At 40.5% G+C, this 22,244-nt stretch overlaps 1 protein-coding gene across 2 annotated transcripts in view; it reads right to left on the bottom strand.

The window, feature by feature from the left end:
* Acot12 (acyl-CoA thioesterase 12) overlaps positions 1–22,244 on the bottom strand; it is a 44,823-nt gene that overhangs the window by 20,499 nt on the left and 2,080 nt on the right. For both annotated transcript variants that reach the window (XM_006517413.4, NM_028790.3), the window contains exons 2-5: positions 15,393–15,462; positions 8,067–8,127; positions 5,587–5,688; positions 2,594–2,729 (exon numbers count right to left, since the gene is read on the bottom strand). In XM_006517413.4, the coding sequence (XP_006517476.1) occupies positions 2,594–2,729; positions 5,587–5,688; positions 8,067–8,127; positions 15,393–15,462 (369 nt within the window). The remainder of the gene's footprint in view (positions 1–2,593; positions 2,730–5,586; positions 5,689–8,066; positions 8,128–15,392; positions 15,463–22,244) is intronic.

Here is a 22,244-nt window from a genome sequence, read left to right as displayed (position 1 = left end):
GGGTCACTTTATTCTAGCTCTTGTTTTCCCTGTGCACATCCAGAGGGATCAACCAGAGCGAGGCGCTGAGGGTTTGATGTTGTACTGACAAATTGCAATTCAAATAGCCCAACCCTTAATTCTCCCCAGCTCCCGGTGATCCAGGGTACAACAACATAATCCGATCATCCTTTTACAAAACCTAATCTCATCTTTCCACTTTTCTTATGAAAATATAGAGGCTGAAATCAACTTGGCCAATGCTCTAACTAACAGTGTTCATTTCCTTCCTTCACACCTCAAAGGATGAAGAGCACTTAATCAGTCTGATGTTATGATATTATAGATTGATGTTATGATATTATAGATCCCATAGTTCAGTAAGGACGATCCATCTACCTTCTTTTAGAAGGCGTTTTCTAATTTCAAACAGTCTCTTTGAGATCGAAGGCTGGAAGTAGACAGATCACATGCCCTATCACACCCTGAAATGTCTTTCTTTAAGAAAAATTGCTTTTAAGGGCTGTATCATTGGTGACACAGGAGTTAGTAATATTTCCAAAGTAAAGCTCAAGTTGATATGACAGAGTTAGGTTAAAAGTTACTTCATTGAGAAGAATATAGGATAGTCTATGTTCTGATAAGTTAAGTTAAATCAGTAAGAAACACTCGAAAAACAGTCTCTAGTTCTAAACTGAAGCAAGCACTAAATGGCCATGAGACTTCTACCTAACTCCACTTCCTTCTTGTAGCTACTCCCTCGGTCCCCAACTGGGTCACAGAATCTGGACTCTGTGCTCCTTCAGTCACTGTCTACATTATTTTAAAATGACTCATGTGTCTGCAACTAGGGTATGAATTTTTTAAGTGCAAAGTTCTTGCATTGTTTTTGCTTTCTTATGGGCAAGCATGTAGGCAGTGATACATCTGTCCTAGATGGAAATAAACAGTTGAGTGTTCTTTATTTCTTGATGCTGGGTGTGAAGAGGCCAGACATCCACAGGACAGCCCATGAGCTCATCCACAGTTGCAGTCACTCTCAGCTCCTCCAGCAAGCACTGGATCGCCTGGCCAATCCCCGGCTCAGCCCAGGGCTGCCTTTTCCCTCACGAGAACTCTTGCTCTAGAGTTCTCATAAGTCAAAAGGCTGGAAAATTACCCTTGAGACACATTACCCTTGAGACACTGATGTGATGACTGGAGAGGGTAAAGCAAATTCTTCCAAGATTTTGGATACACACAGACTTTAGAACTTTCCTCTAAAATTACCAGAGAATCTTGTGACTCTTCCATAACTTTATTCATACATTTCCCTTAAAAACTCATGTGGTTTAACTGCCCAGTAACAGAGGCTTTTTTTTTTTTTTTTTTTTCCCCGAGACAGGGTTTCTCTGTATAGCCCTGACTGTCCTGGAACTCACTTTGTAGACCAGGCTGGCCTCGAACTCAGAAATCCACCACCTCTCTCTGCCTTCCAAGTGTTGAGATTAAAGACATGCGCCACCACTGCCCAGCTAACAGAGGCATTTTAAAAAAAGCAATGACTATGTGACAAGGAAGGCCAGTAAAGGTGGGGTGACTGCACAGACTCATTGAGAGCCATGGAAAGTACCAGCATCTTCTGAGGCAGAAGAGAGGAACTTTGTCATCTCATTTGCCTTCCTGGAGTTGCTGTGGTAATAAGACAAGGTGCTCTTGGCTTGATGGCCTTTTTGGCTTTGTTTTTTATTAATGGTTGTCTGGTCTGCTTTAGAGATGTTCTCGGGCTGGTGAGATGGCTCAGTGGGTAAGAGCACCCGACTGCTCTTCCGAAGGTCCAGAGTTCAAATCCCAGCAACCACATGGTGGCTCACAGCCATCCACAACAAGATCTGACTCCCTCTTCTGGAGTGTCTGAAGACAGCTACAGTGTACTTACATAGAGATGTTCTCACAGTTCAGATATTTCAGTCCTTAGGAAAAATGTATTTGAAACACATCTTGGAACTGAAAACATCTTTGTAAAGAAAGAGACTCTTCTTAGCGCTGTAATTTAATGATAAAGTTTCTGCTTACAAAAGCACAACTGATAGTTGCTATCACTGTTTATGAAGTCAGCAAGTCATACCACCATTCAGGAATCGTGAAAAGCAACATCAACATGAACACTCTTATTTCCTTAAAGCCAACTTCTACTTCAGCAATGACCATATCAACCAACCCAGTCAGCCTGGAATCACAATGAAGTTTACTGTCCTGGAAAGCCATGCCCATTTACCCTGAGGGCCATGAAGACTGAACTGGATCCATCTTCTCACCTACCCAGTGGGTTCCTGCGTAGTTGTCCCATGACCTTGGTGATACCTCCAGGTCAGCATGAGGTGTCCAGACTTCTGACAATCTACCTTCTCTGTGTCCTCTTCCTTCTCCCCACTCTTTCCTGGCTTAGTGCCATCCTTTGCCTTCTCTTTCTGTCTTCTGTGCCCTCCTTCAGAGTCAGTAGACGTGGAATTTCTGTGAACCTCTCTAGTTCTCAGGAATGGCTCGCTTCATCTCCTGTCTTACACATGTGCTCTAGAAAAGCCCCCTTCCGGCACCACGGCCATAGAAAGGTCCAGTGTGTAGACCTACTCACCGCTGAACCTGCTGCTCTCCTTCATAATGTTGTTGAAGGTGTTCTCATGCTGCAGTCGGACTTTCCTTCTCTCTGAAGCCAGATTGTGCTCCACTTGTTCTTGCTCTGTTTGAAGCAGGACAGGTTTTAAGTGAACCTAGAGGAAGAAAGTTTATCTTCAGTTTCGTCATTCACTGCCTCCTTAAATTATGGGTGCCCAATGTGAATTTTGCAAAAGCAGATGCCACACCATATGGTTTTTTTTTACTCAAGTAAATGGACTGTTTATTGGTGATTTCATGAAACATTCTGGCGAAAATCTTTCTTCAAATGTTTCAATTAGAAGGCCAACATGGGCTTTGTTCTTTCTCATTTGAAAGCTGCACTTGTTTATTTTTCTCATTTTATAATTTTTTCAGTGGAATTACAGAGTACAAAATTCTATAAAATATGAGATCAATAAATGAGGTGTGAGATTATAACGCCACTGAATTTTTATTATAATTTTTCCTGTCTTTTGCAAAATTAAGACATCAGGGGGAGGTAATAAAGGCATTCTAGAGAAAACTATCTTGTACCAAGAGATAGTCCCAATATGGATATATCATCAAAACAGTCTCTAATAGGGAAACAAAGAATCAATATGTTATCTTAACACTTCAGCTGCCCTACAGAAACCCTGGATGCAACAGAGTCCAGGATCCAGCTCCACCAGAGATGCCCACATGCTGACTCTATGTGGAAAGATCTTGGCAGCTCCAAGATACCTTCAGTCTGAACTTCACCCTTCACCCAGATAAGGGTGAAAAATCTAGTGACTCTTAATGTGCTGTTTAAAGTTCAAGGTTCCCAGCGTTGCCTATCTCAGTTGTTGGCATGTGAAGGTTGACCATGACTCTGCCTGAGTTGCCTATCTCAGTTGTCAGGAATGTGTACAATGACAGTAGCTCTGCATTGTCACAGTTTGGTTGCATGGTCAGCAGAATATATTAGGCGGCCTGGGAAATTATACCTAGGCTCCCCTGAAATGAAGACCCTTGCATCCATCATGATGTGTCCTTGTCCGCAAAGTACATTGTGTGTGCCTGAAAAGGAACTTGAGAGCAAGTGCTGCCTGGCAGATGAAACCCTTTGAAGGTGGCTGGGCTATCCTTTTTCCACTGTCTCGTTTCCTTCCATTCAGTATTATGAGTCCTTCTTATTACTTGGCCTACTTAACTGCTGAACCAAATCTTGTTAATCATTGCCAGTTTTATCCTGGGATGAATTCATTTTGAACAGAGATCCTGCTATTTCTTGTAGTACAGACCAAACCACAGCCTTTCACATCTCTCTACACGCTACACTACCGAATGAGAAAGTACCAACTGGAAAATGAGTTGATCTGAGAAAGGTGCTTTAGAGTTTATGTTGACTGAAGTAGCCAGTTACAGTAGCACCATTGTCTCTGTAGAAAAGGGACTGAGATGTCCTAGCTTGAGCCTCTTCCGATTGTTCCTAAATCTAAAATGAGAGATTTGAGGCTGAAGGGGGGAAAGATGGCCTCTTCTTCCAGGTAAAGCAGTGAGTGACGTATCCATCTATTTGCTGTTGAGTATGGGAACCCTGTACCCAGTCCCATAACACCCTTATTCTGAAAAGTCTAAAGATTTTGAGATTTTCAAGAAGAAACTAAAGCAAGACCTCTTTTACTGCTTAGATTTTCATAAACTTAATAAGTCCAATTTATGGCCCAGAAAGGTGTACTTTTTAGATAATTTTTATTAGGTATTTTCTTCATTTACATTTCAAATGCTACCCCAAAAGTCCCCCATACCCTCCCCTACCCACTCACTCCCACTTCTTGGCCCTGGCGTTCCCCTGTACTGAGGCATATAAAGTTTGCAAGACCAAGGGGCCTCTCTTCCCAATGATGGCCGACTAGGCCATCTTCTGATACATATGCAGCTAGAGACACGAGCTCAAGGGGTACTGGTTAGTTCATATTGTTGTTCCACCTATAGGGTTGCAGAACCCTTTAGCTCCTAGATAATTTAAGTAAGAGATGTGCTTTTCAGTTTGGACAGCAGCATCCTTGGGCAATGGGAACTTGCCGGCAGCACATTTAATATGAGGTGTACAGTAGAGGACCCCAGGTGACTTCTGTGGGGTCACCTGCCAGCCAGGGATGGCGGTGCTCTAGCCCTGCTGTGCCATCAGCCCAGGTTTGGAGCAGCTGCAGAGCATGGTTAGTGACCAGCTTCTCTGGCTGCAGTGGAAGCCTGGCTTTGTCCCAGCTGCGTTGGCATAGGGGACACGAGGGAGATCTGAGCAGTAGACCTGGCCATTGGGAAAAGATTAGGAGAAATCACTTCACCTACTCTTTGACGATTCTTGAGTGAAATACACTCATAATAATTTGAATTATTACATTTTTCAAATGTGTTGATTCCCCCTAAATAGAAGCAATAAAAAGAAATGGTGGCATCCTAAATTGAGGTAGATCTGGACTCTGGCTGGCTGGAAGCTGGTCAGTGTAAGAAAATACAGTATTTCTTTGAAGAGTGTTTTCAGCCCCGTTGTCCTAAAGTTTATTTTTAAGCTCACTGACTCAGCATCTTTGACACTTTGCTGAAGATCTACAAAAAGTGACTGGACCATGACTTTCAACTCCTTGCTGGATATTTTCCTGCTTTAAAAAAAAAGAATAGTTCAACTTAATTTTAAACTCCATAACCCAAAAAAGAACTAAACTGGTAAGCGATATTTTTGAGAAGTCGACATGACTTCTGAATGATTTAAAACACTTTTTTCCTCTTTCCTAAATTTGGTCCTTTTATTTTTCTTTAAGGTATTGCTCTCACAAGATGTTCTTGTTCAGTTCTATTATGTCAACACAGAATAATACCAATAAATATCAATAAGTAAAACATCTTGAGCAAGTGAGTCTTGCAATAAGAAAAAAGTAACGCTAAAGCAGTTGTTCCTCTGTCCCTGGCTCACAAGAAAGTTATCTGTTCACACGGAAAATGTACCTTTTCTTTGCCAACTGGTTTAGCTACAAACGTAGAGAAAGCCACGCAGAGGAGCTTCTGGATGCCCGTGAACTTGTCCTGGACTATGACCTTGATACTGATCTGCAGAGAAGGAAAACAAACCGTCAGTCATCCTGACAATAGATTCAACTGCGTCACACACGTCTCCAAGCTTGTCTTTCAGTTTTTAAATGACATAAGCATTTTAATTTATCTCTGTGACACTACTATCTCAGTGACAATCTCTACACTAGGACAAATGAAACTCTTCTGATGTTAGGAATACACACAATTACCATGAAAAATATGTGGGATCTAGCTATTTAGAGTATGTTATATAAATCTATTACTCAGAGGAAATATTTATTAACTTCTAGGTTAATTTCCTTCCATATACACATAGGTTATACTACATATACACAACGTAATATTACACACAAACACACGTAATATTGCACGTTTTTAATATGTATATGCTCATCAATGTTTATATACATCATAAATTTATCATGTTGCATTTGGAGTTCTACATTCTAATTCTTTTTTTAAAGATTTATTTATTTTATGTATATGAGCACACTGTAGCTCTACGGATGGTTGTAAGCCTTCATGTGGTTGTTGGGATTGAATTTTGTAGGACCTTGCTCGTTCCAGTTCAAAGATTTATTTATTATTATAAATAAGTACACTGTAGCTGTCTTCTGACACACAAAAATAGGGTATCAGATCTCATTACGGGTGGTTGTGAGCCACCATGTGGTTGCTGGGATTTGAACTCAGGACCTCTGGAAGAGCAGTCTGTGCTTTTACCCTCTGAACCATCTCGCCAGCCCTACATTCTAATTCTTAATGAAGTTTGTCTTGCTGCAATAAGCATTTTAGAATCATATTACTGGTGAATCCTTTCTCAAGAACAAGATACCTGCCAGAGAGGAGCTGCCACAGTCTTTAAACCTTTAGTCATTAGGTTTTATACCCCATGATAATGGGCACAGAGTTGCCATGTTAGCTGCAGCTTGGTTTCCTTCGTTTGTCTTCTTCCGGGACACTCAGCAAGTAACTGAAACATTTTGTGAGGATGCTGCAGTGGCGTCTCTCCCTCTGTGTGAAGAGCCCTGAAGCTGACTCTGCAGTCTTGCACTCCACAGGAAAGACGTCTCAGATTTAGTATAATAAACACTCTCCTCATATCTCAGCCAGATAAGCAACACTATCTTCTGAGAATAATGGGCAAGCTGGGGTATCTCAGTTCAGCGCTGAGTAATGAATGATAAAGTACATGCAATTCTCCATCCGCACCAGGAACACCATGTACAAAAAGAACCAATAACCCATGACTCACCTTAAGTCACTTAATTTAAAACAGAAATTAGCATATGCATGGCAAATCTTACGTGAACTGGATAATAATGAACCAAATATAAACCAATCATTCCTCACTTCTATAAATAACCCACACCCACATAGATTTTTATGTTAGGGAAACAGACAGGAAGCATAAAATAAAAGATCAAACAAGCATAGCTACAACTCTGGAGTGGTAAAGTTCAGACACTATCAGCTACCAGGACAGTGGCCTGAGATATGTGTAATGGACAAGTGCCCAGAGACAGGGCATAGGGAATACACTGTCTTAGGGAAGAGCAGGTAAGACTGGAGTTATACTCCATGAAAAGAAGACAAAAACAAGATAAGAAGAAACAGAACATAATATTGCCTTTTCATGCTGAAGGTAATCCCCAGATGTCTGTACCAGAAGGGACACCCAGTTCTGCCGAGTTGAAGAAGCAGAAATCAAACAGATCAAGGGATCTGAAATTTTATAGGGTACCAGAAAAGAGATATCTACATAAAGAGAGAATTCTGGAAATATGCATATAGTCTTCTTGGGTCTTTGGGTTGCTATCAATCTGAGCACGCACAGCATGAATCTCACAAAGCTAGACCAGGATAACTTCTGAGAAACCCGCATCACCTTAGGGAGTGGGAGGTGGACATTTTCAGCTCTCCCACACTGCTAGGAATCTTCTGAGTTCTCCCTAGGCAAGACCTCACTGGACATTCATAGAGCCCACAGAGGTCTTCGACTTACAAGAGGCCTTTTACTGACTAGTTTTCATTCCAAGGGGAGAAGGTATGTAAGGTGATGGAGACACAGCGTTTAGGTAATAATATTGCAAGAAGAAGTAAGAAATAGATCTTTAGTTTTCAAAACACCATAAGAACACCCTTCCATCTTGCATGTGAACTTTGCCTGTATCCTACAGTAGCTGCTGTCACACTGAGCTTGAGTGACATGGCTGAGTGGGGGAACATCGGCTCTTTAGTATTCCATTGTGTGTCTGACTACAGATTTAAGGGCTTTCTGAAAATCAGGATCCCTATCAGATGGAAGCTTTGCTCTGAGCATTGAGCAGTTCTCTAAAAGCAATGAAGACATGAGCCCCAACAGGCACACCTAAGAAACGGGTACCACTCACCTCCATGCTTGTGCTGAACGCCCTAGTCACTTTTGCTCTGATGGTAATAATTTGTCCAATTCTGTTTTCAAAAAGAAAGAAAGATCTCAGTGATCCTAGCACATTCCATTTTAGACTTAGAGATTTAGTAGACACATTCGGCATAAAGCAATTCCACCCTGACTTGTTAATAATACACATGTATCAAAAATTCAGGTTAAAACTAATAGCAAAGGTAGGCTTTCAGGATGGATGTTAGCCATTCAAATCATGCTTATAAGGTTAACAGACTCCCTCTATTTAATCAGAAAAGAGCTCTTGCAAGGACGGTGTACAAGGTAACCCTACTTGCAATAGATACTTTTTGTGAGTAGCTGTTGTTCCCCATAGAAAATTCAAATAAGCACACAAGTAGACCTGTACCACTGATGTTTACTTTAAAACCTTAGCTAATAAACAAACAGACCAGCAAACATACAGAAACAAACCAGGCCACCAGTCAGTCCTTTTGGTAGACACAGGTCCTCATAGCTGCTCCTCAGCCCACTGACTCCCAACTGCTATTGTAATTCTGAAAACATTGAGGTCAAGTGTTTGGGTCACTGATCTCTTCATCTTATCGGAAGTTAAAAAGCTGTCCAGTGTAAACTCCTTTGCCGGCCTCACCCCACCTGATTCCATCTGAACCACTTTGTCACAGGTCTCTTCATACTCATATTTGTGGGCTCAAACCCATCGCCTGTCTCCTTCCAGCCTGTGGTGTAAGCTCTTACCTCTCTCAGCCTTCATCCTCTCAGCTTTCCTGATTTTGTCTTTCAGGCAATGAAAATAGTTTAAGGTTCTTTCTCCTTCCAAAATATTTTCTTTCCATTCTCATTTGTCTACACACTTGACTTTCCTGGAAGAGTCACGGGTCTTTCTAATTTATATCGTTCACTGAGTTTTGACTAATGGTGGCACGGAACTAAGGTGTAGAGAATGAGTCAGGGCTGCTGAGTTTGATGACGGAAGGTTTTTCTCTGAGGTTCAGATACAGAAGCACACCAAGTCCAAAGACATAGAAAAGAACAACTGAAATTCACTGGCAACAGAAACCTTTGTCTTTGAATAAAAAACTGTCCTCAGTGTGCCACACCAGTGACAAAATGAAGGCTTTATAATGCTGCGCATGCATCAGGCAGCACGCCAAAGGCTCTGAATCATAGCAATAACCCTGTGTGGTCAACATGATTCCCATTTTATTCTCAACAGGAAGTGGGCTTCAATGGAGTCATAGCCAGCAACTGGCTGGGCCACAATTCAAACCCTGCTCTTATCTGCGATTAAAGCCCTGGAAACATGGTCCTACTTGGGCTCCTAGAAAGGACAGCAATTAATTCTACTTTAATCACAGCAGAGAGACTTGTTTAGCTCTATTAAAGACAGTTTATGAGGTAAATCAGATGCTTTTCCTGGAAGAATGACCGTATCTACTAAATGCCTTTGTGCACACATATATACTGTGCCCTATACACTGTCTCTCTCATAGTCTGTAACAATACGGGCAGAAAAACCAGAAGACAGGAATTTACATATGCACATACATATATATCTTTAAACAAGAAACTCTTGTGTTGAAAATATGAATAAATCAGTTTTGCAGTATACTTTTCTTAATGTTTAGATGAATTTAAGTAATGTAGAAAGTGATAAAGGTCATGCAAAACCCTCACAGATGGAACTTCGGTCACAAATGTCCTATGCCTGTGCATTTCAACTAAGCAGCTCTGTTTTAGGCATCTAGTCCCAAAATACACTAGTAAAACTGTAAACATGCAGCACATAAATCCACATATTGAAGTATTATCTGTAATAGCAAAAGCAATTCAGCATTTATTGATGAGAACCAACCAAATAGGAATCTATACAATGAATACCAAAGTACCTGTTAAAGTAATGAACAGCTGTGTACATTGCTCTAGGGTGGTTTTATGGGCTGACTCTTGTATGGAAAAGGTGGAGAAAGTGGTATAATACACTGGAATTTATTTGTTAAAAATATGAATAAGCACTCACTTACATTTTAGTGTAAAGGAATAATTATCAGATATAAAGGTAGATAGTTAAGAGAGCAGAAGAAACCTTGGCAGCAATGAAATAGAAACTAAATATACCAGAGTGAAATGTATTTTCCACATTTGAGCCTACTGCTTGTAAATGTTTTAAATGAGAAATCAGATACAGCAAAACTACAATGCAGTGTTAAAACATAGAAAGCAACTGAACTTGGTAGTTTAACTTCTTTTGAGTAACTTCCAATGGCAGTGATTGTGGCTATGTTTTAGAAAGGAACCTGGGTATTTGTATTTGCTGAATTATTTACAAATCATGACTAGAATTAGCTTTGGAATAATTCACATATGGAAAAGGCCACAGAAGGTCTTGATACGAGTATATGTGAACTGATGATTCTTACAGGTCAGAGATGAGTTCTTGTGATACACCATACTGTTCTTTCTTATTTTATTGTCTGACTTGAATTTTTCTTCCATACAAGCCTCTAAAGCAATTGTTAAGCTAAAGAAGCTCCATTTTATGTTAGACATCTATCTTGGTATCCACCAGTCATTTATCTTTGACTCTGGTCCCTGGCAGATAAGTTTCCAGTAATCTTGACTCCACACCCAAAACTGTAGAGTTGTATCTACTTTTTATGATATGACTGATATTTTTACTTCTGTAACTTGCTTATGCAAATATACAAAGAGTGTATTGAGTTGCCTTAATCACTTAACTTGGCAGAACAGAACAATTTTTACTTGCTTGCATATATATTGAAGTTCTTCATGTGGTTTTCCCTTTTAAAAGTACTTCTCATAGCTCTCCTTCACGACAATCTCAAATTTGGATCAGAGATTGTTCATCTTGCTAACAGATAATTGATAGATCATTTTAATTATAATTAGATTGAGTTTATAGTCTTTTCCCAGGGGTCACAAACTCCACAACATTTGGAGACCCCAGCAAGATTCCTGGGAGACCCTAGACTCAGCGTTAGGGCTCTGGGATAAGCCCCAGAGGGAGCAAGTCCAAGGTAGACTTGGGAGCCCAGACTGCAACTGCTCCACATTTGCAAATCAAAATTAAGAATTGCCAGCTACTATGCTTCTGAAGCTTGGACTTATCAGTGGGTTGTTCTGTTCTGTTTTAGAGTGCCCAGATATTTGGAGAGACAAAAGGTAAGATCTTATGAGATCATAGACCTGGTCTCTGGGGCAGAGAGGATCCCCAACTGTCCTGGTTTTGGTGTGCTAGAGAATGTGGCCATCATATATCTAAGTAGCTCTATTTTTGTTTTTGTTTTTCCCCCTGGCTGTGTTGTACTGTCCTTTCTGTTGTTCTTTATTGTCTGTCGGATTTGTGCTTTCAAGTTTTGTTGCGGAGATGGGACTCGAACTGAGCATAGCCAAATTGCCCCTGAACTGCATGCTACCTTTTCAGCATTTTTGAGAGGCACACTGCTCCTGGCTGTCTCTGTGCTAGTTCCCCCTCGGAGCTTGCTCCATTGAGCTTGCTGCATCTCTGTCCTCTCATTGGCCCCCCGAAGCCAGCTGTGTAAGCCCTCCAAGTACATCGGGCACTTCTCTATGCCCCCTGTTTGCAAGTCTTTTAACTCTCCTTCTGAAGAGTGCCTTTCTTTTTCCCACTGGCTGTATCTGCCAGCTGGCTCCTGTCTCTAGCCATAGAGCTCTGGCTGGGAGCTCCCTCCCACCAACCACCAGCACTACTAGGGTAGGGTGGGTGATGCAGGCACCCCTGCTGCGTAAGGTCCCTGCTCTACTACCCACTGTTTCCTGTGCAGCTGCTCCTGGCCTGCACCCAGAATTTCTTTTCTCCAAGTCTTCTTTGCATTCTGCTTGCTCTGGTCTCTCCTGCTGATCACTGGATTCAGTTTTTCAGGGATTAGGTGGTTTTTTTTGGGGGGTATGGTTAATCTTAAAATATTGTTTTATGTGTTCTGCCTTATTAGAAGGCTGGCTCTGAAGTTGAGGTAGGGCCTCCCTATTCCAACCCAAGCAAGGCTGTCTAAATTTCCTCCAAAATTTCTGTTCTAGGTCATAAGGCCATCTGACTCTAGGACACAGAGAGAAAAACAAAACAGATGGAATATAAACTTTCTTTAAGACTTGTAAACTTATTGAATACAGTTAAAAAGGTGTAAAATAAAAATTTGTAAAGAAAAGAAAAACAACCTGATGCCAATGTTTTCTAAGTTCCTGTAAATGCCTGGATTTTATAGTTTTCTGTTTAATGGCCTCAAGGTTACAGATACTTAAATTATTCTACAATTTAATGATATTATAAAATAAAGGATACTTATTTTCACGTGCAGACACATAAAAACTGGTTTCAAAATAAAATCAGTATACAACTTCTCAATAGCAACTCTAGATATGCTTGCTTACAATCCTCTGGACTTGTTAAAGCTAACATTCCTTCAGCTGACGGAGATAACCAAGGCTCTTGACCCTTCAGCTAAGAATCCAGAAACTCCTTCTAGCTGGTTGTACACAATTAGGTCCTAACTGTGAGAAGTCTCAAGGTCTTCTGGAGAAAGTAGGGTATAGAGGCTAGAAGCTAAGAATAAGGATGGGGTCTTCCTATGCAGCACTGAAAAGTTGTGAGAGCCTGGGCAAAGGCTCCAGATATCTAACATACACCTAGGAAATCTTTTCTTACAGCAAATGGTAAAGTCATTTATTACTCTTATGTCTCCTGTTATTTCAATTTAAAAAAAAAAAGAGTTTATAAAACACTTAGGAGGGTTAAATGTTAATTACAGATGTCTCACTCTTTGGCGTCTCCCTCACTTGCTTGGTTCTTGATTACAAAAATTGTTCCCTCATCCTAAGGGGGTATTAGATAATATCCGGGGATATTCAAAACTCTTGTTAAACTATAAACTTTCCTTCTCTCGGGATCTCAAAGGCTGTTGCAAGAGGATGTAAGCAGAGGAGTTCTACAAAATTCCAAGCCCCCCAAATTACTTAAAACTTGTAACAAAAAAGGTAATAATTAAAAATGTATACGCGGGTAATTGTAATTTGCTATTGTATGATTTTATGCAACTTGAAATCAACTCTGGCTATTTCTTTTTAGACTAAGGAGCAAGAACATGTCCCCAAGATAGTTTGGATTAGAATAAATATTTTTATATGGTGATTTTTGTCCTGAAATTTTAAAATAAAAAACAGCATATGTTTAATGGACAAAATATATTTGATAAATGGAGCTTATAAATTTCTAAGGCTTATTCAGATTAACAACAATTAAATTGAAGATTTTTGTTTAGTCTCTCTGTCTTTGATAACTTTGTTAAGCTTTAACTACTTGGATAAACTAGTCATATAAGAAATTATAATATTGGGGCTGGTGAGATGGCTCAGCAGTTAAGAGCACTTCCAAAGGTCCTGAGTTCAATTCCCAGCAACCACATGGTGGCTCATAACCATCCGTAACAAGATCTGACGCCTTCTTCTGGAGTGTCTGAAGACAGCTACAGTGTACTTACATATAATAAATAAATCTTTAAAAAAAAAGAAATTATAATATTCTTCAATGATATACTATAAAAGACTCAAAAAATAAAATAAAATAAAATAAAATAGGGTTTCCAATCTCTCTATGGGCTGTATTTATGGTTTTATAAAGTTGCCAGTCTCTCTATGGGCTATAATTATGATTTAAAGTTTTATTTTGATATTAAGATAGCTTTGATTCAAAAATTATAATTTTAAGGCTAAAATTCTGATTTTATTAAAGCTGCTAACTTATTATAAACTATTAAGGATAATTATGCCATACAACTTAATGTTCAGTCATCTTATAAATGATTAAGCTCTTTAATGTGCTCAAATCTATGCTTGTAATCATGTTAAATGCAAATGTAAATTCATTTTCAGGGACAAGCTCTATCTTATTTTCTGTATGTGTTTCAGGGTTAAGCCCAAAACAAGTACCTAAAAACAAGCAAAGTCTATGTAGTTCATATACATTGCATAGATAATGGACTTCAAATTTTTCAGAGGTCTGATGAATATGGCATTCAAGGTGTTTACTGAGAAAAAAAAACTTACTATGAAAGACCCCAACTCCTTGTGGTGACCCCTAGTTCTTCAAAGAAAGTGATGGGGCACTGCAACTCTACCTGGATTGTGATAACTCTAACCACTGGGAAAACTGCCCCAATGTCTCACCTCATGTGCCTGTAGGACCTGGCCCAAACTGTGGACAAATAGGACACTGGAGAGTTGACTGCCCCACTTTGTGTAGACAAAGTAATGACAGTTCTCCAAGTTCTAGTGCCCCAGGAAAGCCTTTTGGGTCTTCTGGGCTACTCTCTCCCCAGCAAAGCCATTTGGCACCACAGGAGCCTGGTGGGTGACTCTAGGTAATGGGCACAACTCAGTAATTTTAATGATACATAGGCCATTTGGAGTACACTTCCTGTCATGATTTATCTTTCTCAGGTCTCTGATGACATTGTTGGGTAGGCAAGCTATAGCTTTGTCAACTAAGCAGCCGCAGGCAACCAGCTCCTTCCCCTAAGACTGCAGCCACCTTGTCTGTTCATTTCATATGTAAAAACAAAAACAAAAACAAAACAAAAACAGAAACAGAAACAGACTTTTTCTAGCGCTACTAGGTCTCCTGCTGAGAAAAGGCAGACAGGTCTGCCTTGCTAACAAGCTTCATATTAGAGAATAAATGGGTTTCAGATGGAATTCTTTTTTTTTTTTTTTTTTTTTTTTTGGTTTTTCGAGATAGGGTTTCTCTGTGTAGCCTTGGCTGTCCTGGAACTCACTTTGTAGACCAGGCTGGCCTCGAACTCAGAAATCTGCCTGCCTCTGCCTCCCGAGTGCTGGAATTAAAGGTGTGTGCCACCATGCCCGGCTCAGATGGAATTCTTTACTGTTCCTTTATTTAAAAGAACAAGCAGTCACACACACAAAATGTCCCTTATAATTTAAGTTATTTGCACACATCGTAAGTGTTTGCACCCTAGAAGCAGAGACACTTATTATCATCTACCAAGTGGGAAAAGGCCCTTAAGGATGAGATGATAGGAAGTTTGCCAGGCCTCACACTTCAAAGCTTCAGATACTAAGAGTTACTTAAGAAAGCTGAGATCAAATTGTACTTAGAACGGTGAGTACTTGTGGACACCAGGATTCTTTTTTTCCACTAAGTGTTTCTTGTTTTCTAAGAAAACACAGTCACTGACTCCAAATGACTAAGGTGCAATGAACATGAACTGCAAATGATCCAATAAGCCCACAGGAAGGGAAGAGAACACCCGCCACTTACCTCGCTGTGTCCTCAAACAGAATGTCATCCATGGAGGCTGTGACACAGGAAATCCCAGCATGCTTTTCGGCTTTCAAACAAACAAACAAAGCCAGGTCAAAGTATGCCATGTTAGCAGCTCTGATTAAAGGGTTTAGCAAAGAGGAAAACAAATACATTGGAGCAGATTGGCTTTGGCCACTCATCCCCTCTCTCATTACAGCACCACACTGCCCACACAGTTAGGTTGACCTGTATTTACATGCAGGCCTTGGCTCTGCCGGTGGTTTCTATTGTGTGATGATTACTGTACTTTTTCCCAAATCCTAACTTGGGAATCTCTAGTTTGAATTTTAAAACCAGTGCTCAGGAAATCTAGCAACTATAAGTAACAATTTTGCAAGTTCTTGATGACTCTAATTACTTTATATTATTATTTATCCTTCTTTTATTTTATAACTAGACATCAATGCTGTACCCACTGTCTCATATGGCTAGTAGCTGAATATATTTAAATCACCGATGACTGTGAACATGGAGGTCCCTCCCACACCCGAGGGGGTCCTTCTGGGAATCTGAGGATGCAGGTGGCCCATGTTCACTATGAATTATTACCAAACTGGCATCGATGTGTCTACATAGAGACGCTGTGGATGACATGTTGCTAAGGGGTGAAGAGTAAGGGTGAAGAGGCCCTCACCATTTTCCAGGGTCTATATCTGCACTCAATTTGTCCAGAGTTGTTTTGATTATTAGTTTTGCTTAACATGAAAATACCAGAAGTTATGCTATTTGGAACTGATTTAGATGTGAGTTTATGCCAGCTTTGTTTTTGAAAGGCATTTAGGCCTGGCAGTGGTGTTGCATGCCTTTAATCCCAGCACTTAGGAGACAGAGGCAGGTGGATTTCTGAGTTTGAGGCCAGCCTGGTCTACAGAGTGAGTTTCGGGACAGCCAGGGCTACACAGAGAAACCCTGTCTCAAAAAACCAAAAAAAAAAAACAAAAAACAAAAAAAAAAAACAAAACAAAAAAACGAAAAAACCCCAAAAAAACCATTTAGTTAAAGTCCAAACAAATTCTCATTGACTTTTTTTTTTTTTTTTTGTTTAGACAAATTCTTTCTACATAGACTAGGGTGGCCAGGAACCCCTAAATCCACTCCCACCCCCACCCTCTCACACCTTAGCCTCTTGGGTACTAGTTTTTTTTGCGTATCATTTTTGCTTGACTCACTGCCTTTTAACGAACTTTTAGCTTCATTCTTAAACTTGAAGGCTTCACAGTTGATACACATTACAAAGAAGTGACAGAGAATTAAACTAAATTCTTGTTCGCTGCAAAGAATGGATTACAATGTATTAACTGATCATCTTTGGTAAAGAGAAGCAAGAAATCAACCATTTTGGAATTCTATATAGGAACAATGGGCACATAAGAGGCTTGTCAGTTATAAGACAGTTTAGCAATAGACGAGGATTTGGAAGCGTCAAACTCTGGTCTTGTTCAGGGTGGACTCAGTTTGAGGTGAATATGGGGCATGCTCAGTTGATTTCCAGGAACTAAGTGGAAATCTTTTCAGTCTGCTTAGAGGTCCTTATTGATCCATTCTAAGATGATATCCTTAGAGCCAACATTGTCCAGAGAAGTATTGGAATTTTCAAAAACATGCTGTAAAACATTGATTTTTAAAAAGTACATAATAAACACTGAGTTGGTGAAGGGACAGAGTGTTGAGTTAAGTTAAAATGTTCTTATTAATAAAGTATGATTGTGTAACCAACGTAATTTGCCAATTTTAAGTGATTGGAGTAATTAGAATGAGGTAACCACTAAGATAAGACTATAGAGCTCTATTGCACTTTCCAGGAGAATACTATGCTTACAGAGCACAGTGACAGACTGCATGATGGAAGGGGGAGAATCAGCAGCAGGTGACAGAACTTTACAAAGCATTTCTCTTGGTCATGCACCAAGCCATACATGCCAGCCATTGGCCATGCACCAAGCCATGCATGTCAGCCATACATCATGCACTAAGCCATGCATGTCAGCCATTGGCCATGCACCAAGCCATCCATGCCAGCCATTGGCCATGCACCAAGCCATCCATGCATGTCAGCCATTCATCATGCACCAAGCCATGCATGTCAGCCATTGGCAGTGCACCAAGCCATGCATGTCAGCCATTGGCCATGCACCAAGCCATGCACGTCAGCCATTGGCCATGCACCAAGTCATGCATGTCAGCCATTGGCAGTGCACCAAGCCATGCACGTCAGCCATTGGCCATGCACCAAGCCATGCACGTCAGCCATTGGCCATGCACCAAGCCATGCACGTCAGCCATTGGCCATGCACCAAGTCATGCATGTCAGCCATTCATCATGCACCAAGCCATGCACGTCAGCCATTGGCCATGCACCAAGCCATGCATGTCAGCCATTGGCAGTGCACCAAGCCATGCACGTCAGCCATTGGGCATGCCCCAAGCCATGCATGTTGGCCATTGGCAGTGCACCAAGCCATACATGTCAGCCATTGGCCATGCACCAAGCCATGCACGTCAGCCATTGGCCATGCACCAAGTCACACACGCCAGTCAGAGAAGGTTAGTACTATCATTGGTTCCACCCTTAAATGAGGAAATCGATCTTAGAAAGATTCCAATGATTGTTCTAGTGGTTTTTGACTACATAAAATAGGAATTTAGGAAAGAGTTGGGTTGACTAGGCTAAGAATGCTTTCAGAGAGCACCTCACTGAACATGGCCCCAACAGCCATACTTTCTACTCCACACTTGTAGGAACCAATAAAAAGGAAAAGACACCAACATGAGAGGCTAACATTAGGTCCCTCACTCATGGACATGATCACACAAAGTCTTTTCTTTGTTTTCCAAGTGTGCCTGGAAATTAGATAAGCATGCCTCATGCTTGTCACACTGACTCTGGTGGAGTCCACCCCAAACATGTCTAGAGTTTGACACTTCCAAATCCTTGTCTTTTTGCTGAATTATTTTATAACTGGCAAGTCTCTTCTGGGCCCATTACTCCCACATAGAGTTTCAAATGGCTCCTACATACCCATTACATCTTTTGATTCCCTTCTGATGGGGAGGTGGTCTCCACTGATATGAATTCTAAAGGACCAGATTGTCCAGATTCTTAGCATTTTAATTGTACCTTTATACTTTCAATGACAGTAGAAATACGTAAGAGATATTACTGATGTCTTAGGAAGATGGAAACACACTAGCTGAATGATTATAATCTATGTATTCATACTATGGTTATTGATAAGGTGGCAATAGTATCCATTCTTTCTTATCATCAACTAATACTTATTGAACACCTGTTCTATGCCAGCATCACTCCAGGGTGCTGGAAATGCAGCCATGACCCCAGTTTCCATGAAGTGTAAAGGGAAAGCCAGAGATTGATTACATAGATATACAATGACAAAATAAGTTACATGTTCTTAAGAAAACAGAGCCCGTGACTCATGGAACAAGTGGAGGTTCTTGAGTTGAGATCTGAAGCATGAGCCGGAGTGAAATAGAAAAGAGCAGGGAGCATGGACAGGAAGGCTGCTGAGCAGGCAGGGCTGCAGTTACGCGAGCCTGAGAGTGACAGGCAGGCAGAGAGTGGTTAGAGTGAGCCTGAGGCTTCTGTGGCTAGAATGGAGAACTTGAGGAGGAGGAGTGAGATGGAGATGAAGGGAAGGAAAGCTAAGACCAGACCCTGGATGGGGCCTGGAAGCTCTTGCTTGTCATCATTCAGAATCGTTATTATTAGATATTATCTGCTGTGATCAGTTACCTGAAAACACTAATGTAGTTGGGCTAACCAGGTCTCTGCTGTTGTGGATGAGGTTGGTGGTAATTTCAGTTATTGCTACACTGAGTACAGCCTTTCTGGCTGCTTTTAAGACTTTTTCTTAAACATAACTAATTATAATATGCCTATATATGATAATTTTTAAATTAATCTTGCTTGGTGGTCTATGGATTCTTGATTCTAACTGTATGGCTTTCAGCATGTTTGGGAGCATTTTCTCCTTTGGGAGACCTTATGCATATCTAAAAGCTTTCTTTTATTTTTTTCATGATTGTATGAAACTTTGTGTACTTGTGTAGTACGAGGGGTTTAATTCCAACCTTATACATGGTAGGCAAGTGTGCTATGCAATTGGGCCATAACCTCATTTCTGTATGAGAGATCAGATACTACACATTATTTATTTTTACATTAGCTGACTTTCTCCGCAGCCATTTTTATATACAATGTATTTTAAAATTTAGATGCTGTATTTCTGTTATTGAGTTTCTATATTGTCCTCATAAAACACTTTCTATTTCATTTTTTGAGATTTATTGTCTTTTTCTAATCTTTAAAATAATATTATCAATTTCCTTGTGTATAACTATAATAGCCACATGAAAGCCTTTGAATTGTAATTCTAGCATCAATGTCATCTATAGATTAGTTCCCACTGATTATCGTTGAAGAACAAGTCGTGTTTGTGGTTTAATTGGATGTAAGGGTTTTCTATTAGCTCTGAGCCATTGTTGATTTGTTATTGAAACAATGGGCTCTGATGAACTCTTTGAAAATAATTACTTTTGCTTTTGTTGTTTTCTTGAATAAACAGATGGTTCAGTTTACTAAATATAAACCATAAAGCCCTGTCGTTTTTGCGACGGGTATGGCTCCTTCATTTTCTCTGGTCTTTCTCTGGTCTTTACTTGGAAATTTGAAGTCTACCCTGTATACACAAAATTCGAAGTGTGCCAGCTATCTGCGTAAGGATTACCAGCAAAGCCATTTACCTCCTTGTCTGTCTCTCTTCATATTTCAGTGGATGTGATTTCCTCAAAACATTGTCCTTTGGATGTTCAAATTGGCAAACCTGCAGATTTCTCTCTCTCTCTCTCTCTCTCTCTCTCTCTCTCTCTCTCTCTCTCTCTCACACACACACACACACACACACACACACACACGCACGCACGCACGCACACACACACACACACACCTCCTCATAAAAGCTAAACAAAGAAAAAAAGAAAAGTTGGGTCACTGCTGTTTTTCTCTTCTGAGGATGACTTCCATGTATCTCGAACACTTTCATTCACTTCTTGGTTGCCTGAATTTGCCTTTATTTGCTGTTCTCTCCTGAGTTAATAGTTGTTATTGATGTGGCAAAGATTTCTGATACGAAGTACTTGACCAAATTAGAGGAAAAACCCTTTCAGCCTTCAGTAAAGAAACAAAGGGGATGTAGGAGTGATCTGGCTGTGACATCTGTCACCCCATTGATCGCCGGGGTTGATTCTGCCGATCTGGATGGATGGATGGATGGGTGTCCCCTCCCTGCCTCATGGATCCATGTGTGTCCGTCCCAAGGCTGCACACTGGGTCAAACAGGATGACTTGTCTTTGGACAAGGAAAAACAAGTAGCTGTGTTTCCTTACTAGATCCTCCAAACAAACTCGAAAGTCAATTTTTAAAGGAACAAAAAGTAAAGACAAAAAGTATCTGACATGATGAGGTCAGTGGTTTCCAGATGTTCTTTAGATGTAGTGTGGAGGTGAGACCAGAATACAGGGAGAAGACCTTGAGCATCGCTCTGAAACCCACAAGGCAGGATGGTGGGGTCGGAGACTAGGCAGTGGTGTGGAGGTTCAGCACAGGGGCTGGGATGAAGAGATTCCTCTAATGTGGCATTAGTAAATCCAAACACGAGAGGGTTATGTATTAAATGTGTGGAGCAGGAAGACACACAGATAGCACGTCAAGGTTGAGTCCAAATAAGGGCACGGTTATGAGTCAGGTGGCACTCGTTAAAAGTGAACATTCAGAAAGATTCATCAATACCATGGAGAAGGAAGAGTGGTCTTGAGAGAGTTAAAACAAGAAGTGGACATGGGTTTGGAGCATGCCGCAGTAATGGTTTCAAGCTTCTGGTCTGAAAAGACTGAAAGAATACGGAGTAGATGACAGCTGTCGGGCCTAATGCTTATGTGATCTGAGCTGTCCGATTCTTTTCTTATATTGAGAAAGATGTTTTGGAATCTAGCAGTGCCTTGAGGACATGGTCATGGGCATTATTTATCTTAGAAGATGTAAGTATACAGAGCCCTGGTCAACAGAACTCTGGTTGAAACAATGCTAGAAAAACATTACCAGTTATGAAGTTACCAATGGCAATATAATTACTAAAGCATAGTATAATTGATTACCTATAGTCTTCCTGTGATCTAAGTTCCCCAAAAGGTCAAATTAGAATCTCTTAATGCCAATTGTAATCAGTGCCTTGGAAATAGATATTATTCTTATCAGCAATATCAATGATTTCTGTAATTCTTTTATTTACATATTTCTGATTTCTTGTAACATTGTTCTAACCCAATTCAAATCTTGTTAAGACTGAAACCGAACAAATCAACAAATAAAACAAAAGGACTGTCATTGAAAATGTAGCCACATTTTACGGATGACTAACAGGTGAGAGTTAGTACTGTATTAATCCAAGAAGAAGAGCAGGGGTCCATAATGTTTTGAACTTTACTTGAGTTGCGCTCAGTATATAGAATGTGACTAGAACACATGACATGTAAAGTTCCTCTCAGATCTAATGTTTTTCATCTGAATACATTTTTGCCCAGAGCAAGAACCAGACAGTGGAAGTTTAGCACAAGGGTCAGGACTTCAGAGACTCATGAACCTGGGGAAACGGAGAAAGGACATTGAAACTGAGGAGCAAGGCATGGGAATGGGCAAAGAAGGAACAGCAGGTACAAAGTTTCTTATGGAGAAAAGCTTGGCAAACACTAGAAAAACCCCAGAAGGCTGCCAATGCCGCAACCAGACA

The sequence above is a fragment of the Mus musculus genome, chromosome 13 (assembly GCF_000001635.26).
Source record: "Mus musculus strain C57BL/6J chromosome 13, GRCm38.p6 C57BL/6J".
NCBI classification, from domain to species: Eukaryota; Metazoa; Chordata; class Mammalia; order Rodentia; family Muridae; genus Mus; species Mus musculus.
Note: the sequence above shows the minus strand (reverse complement) of the source record. Positions and strands in the feature narration are given on the sequence as shown.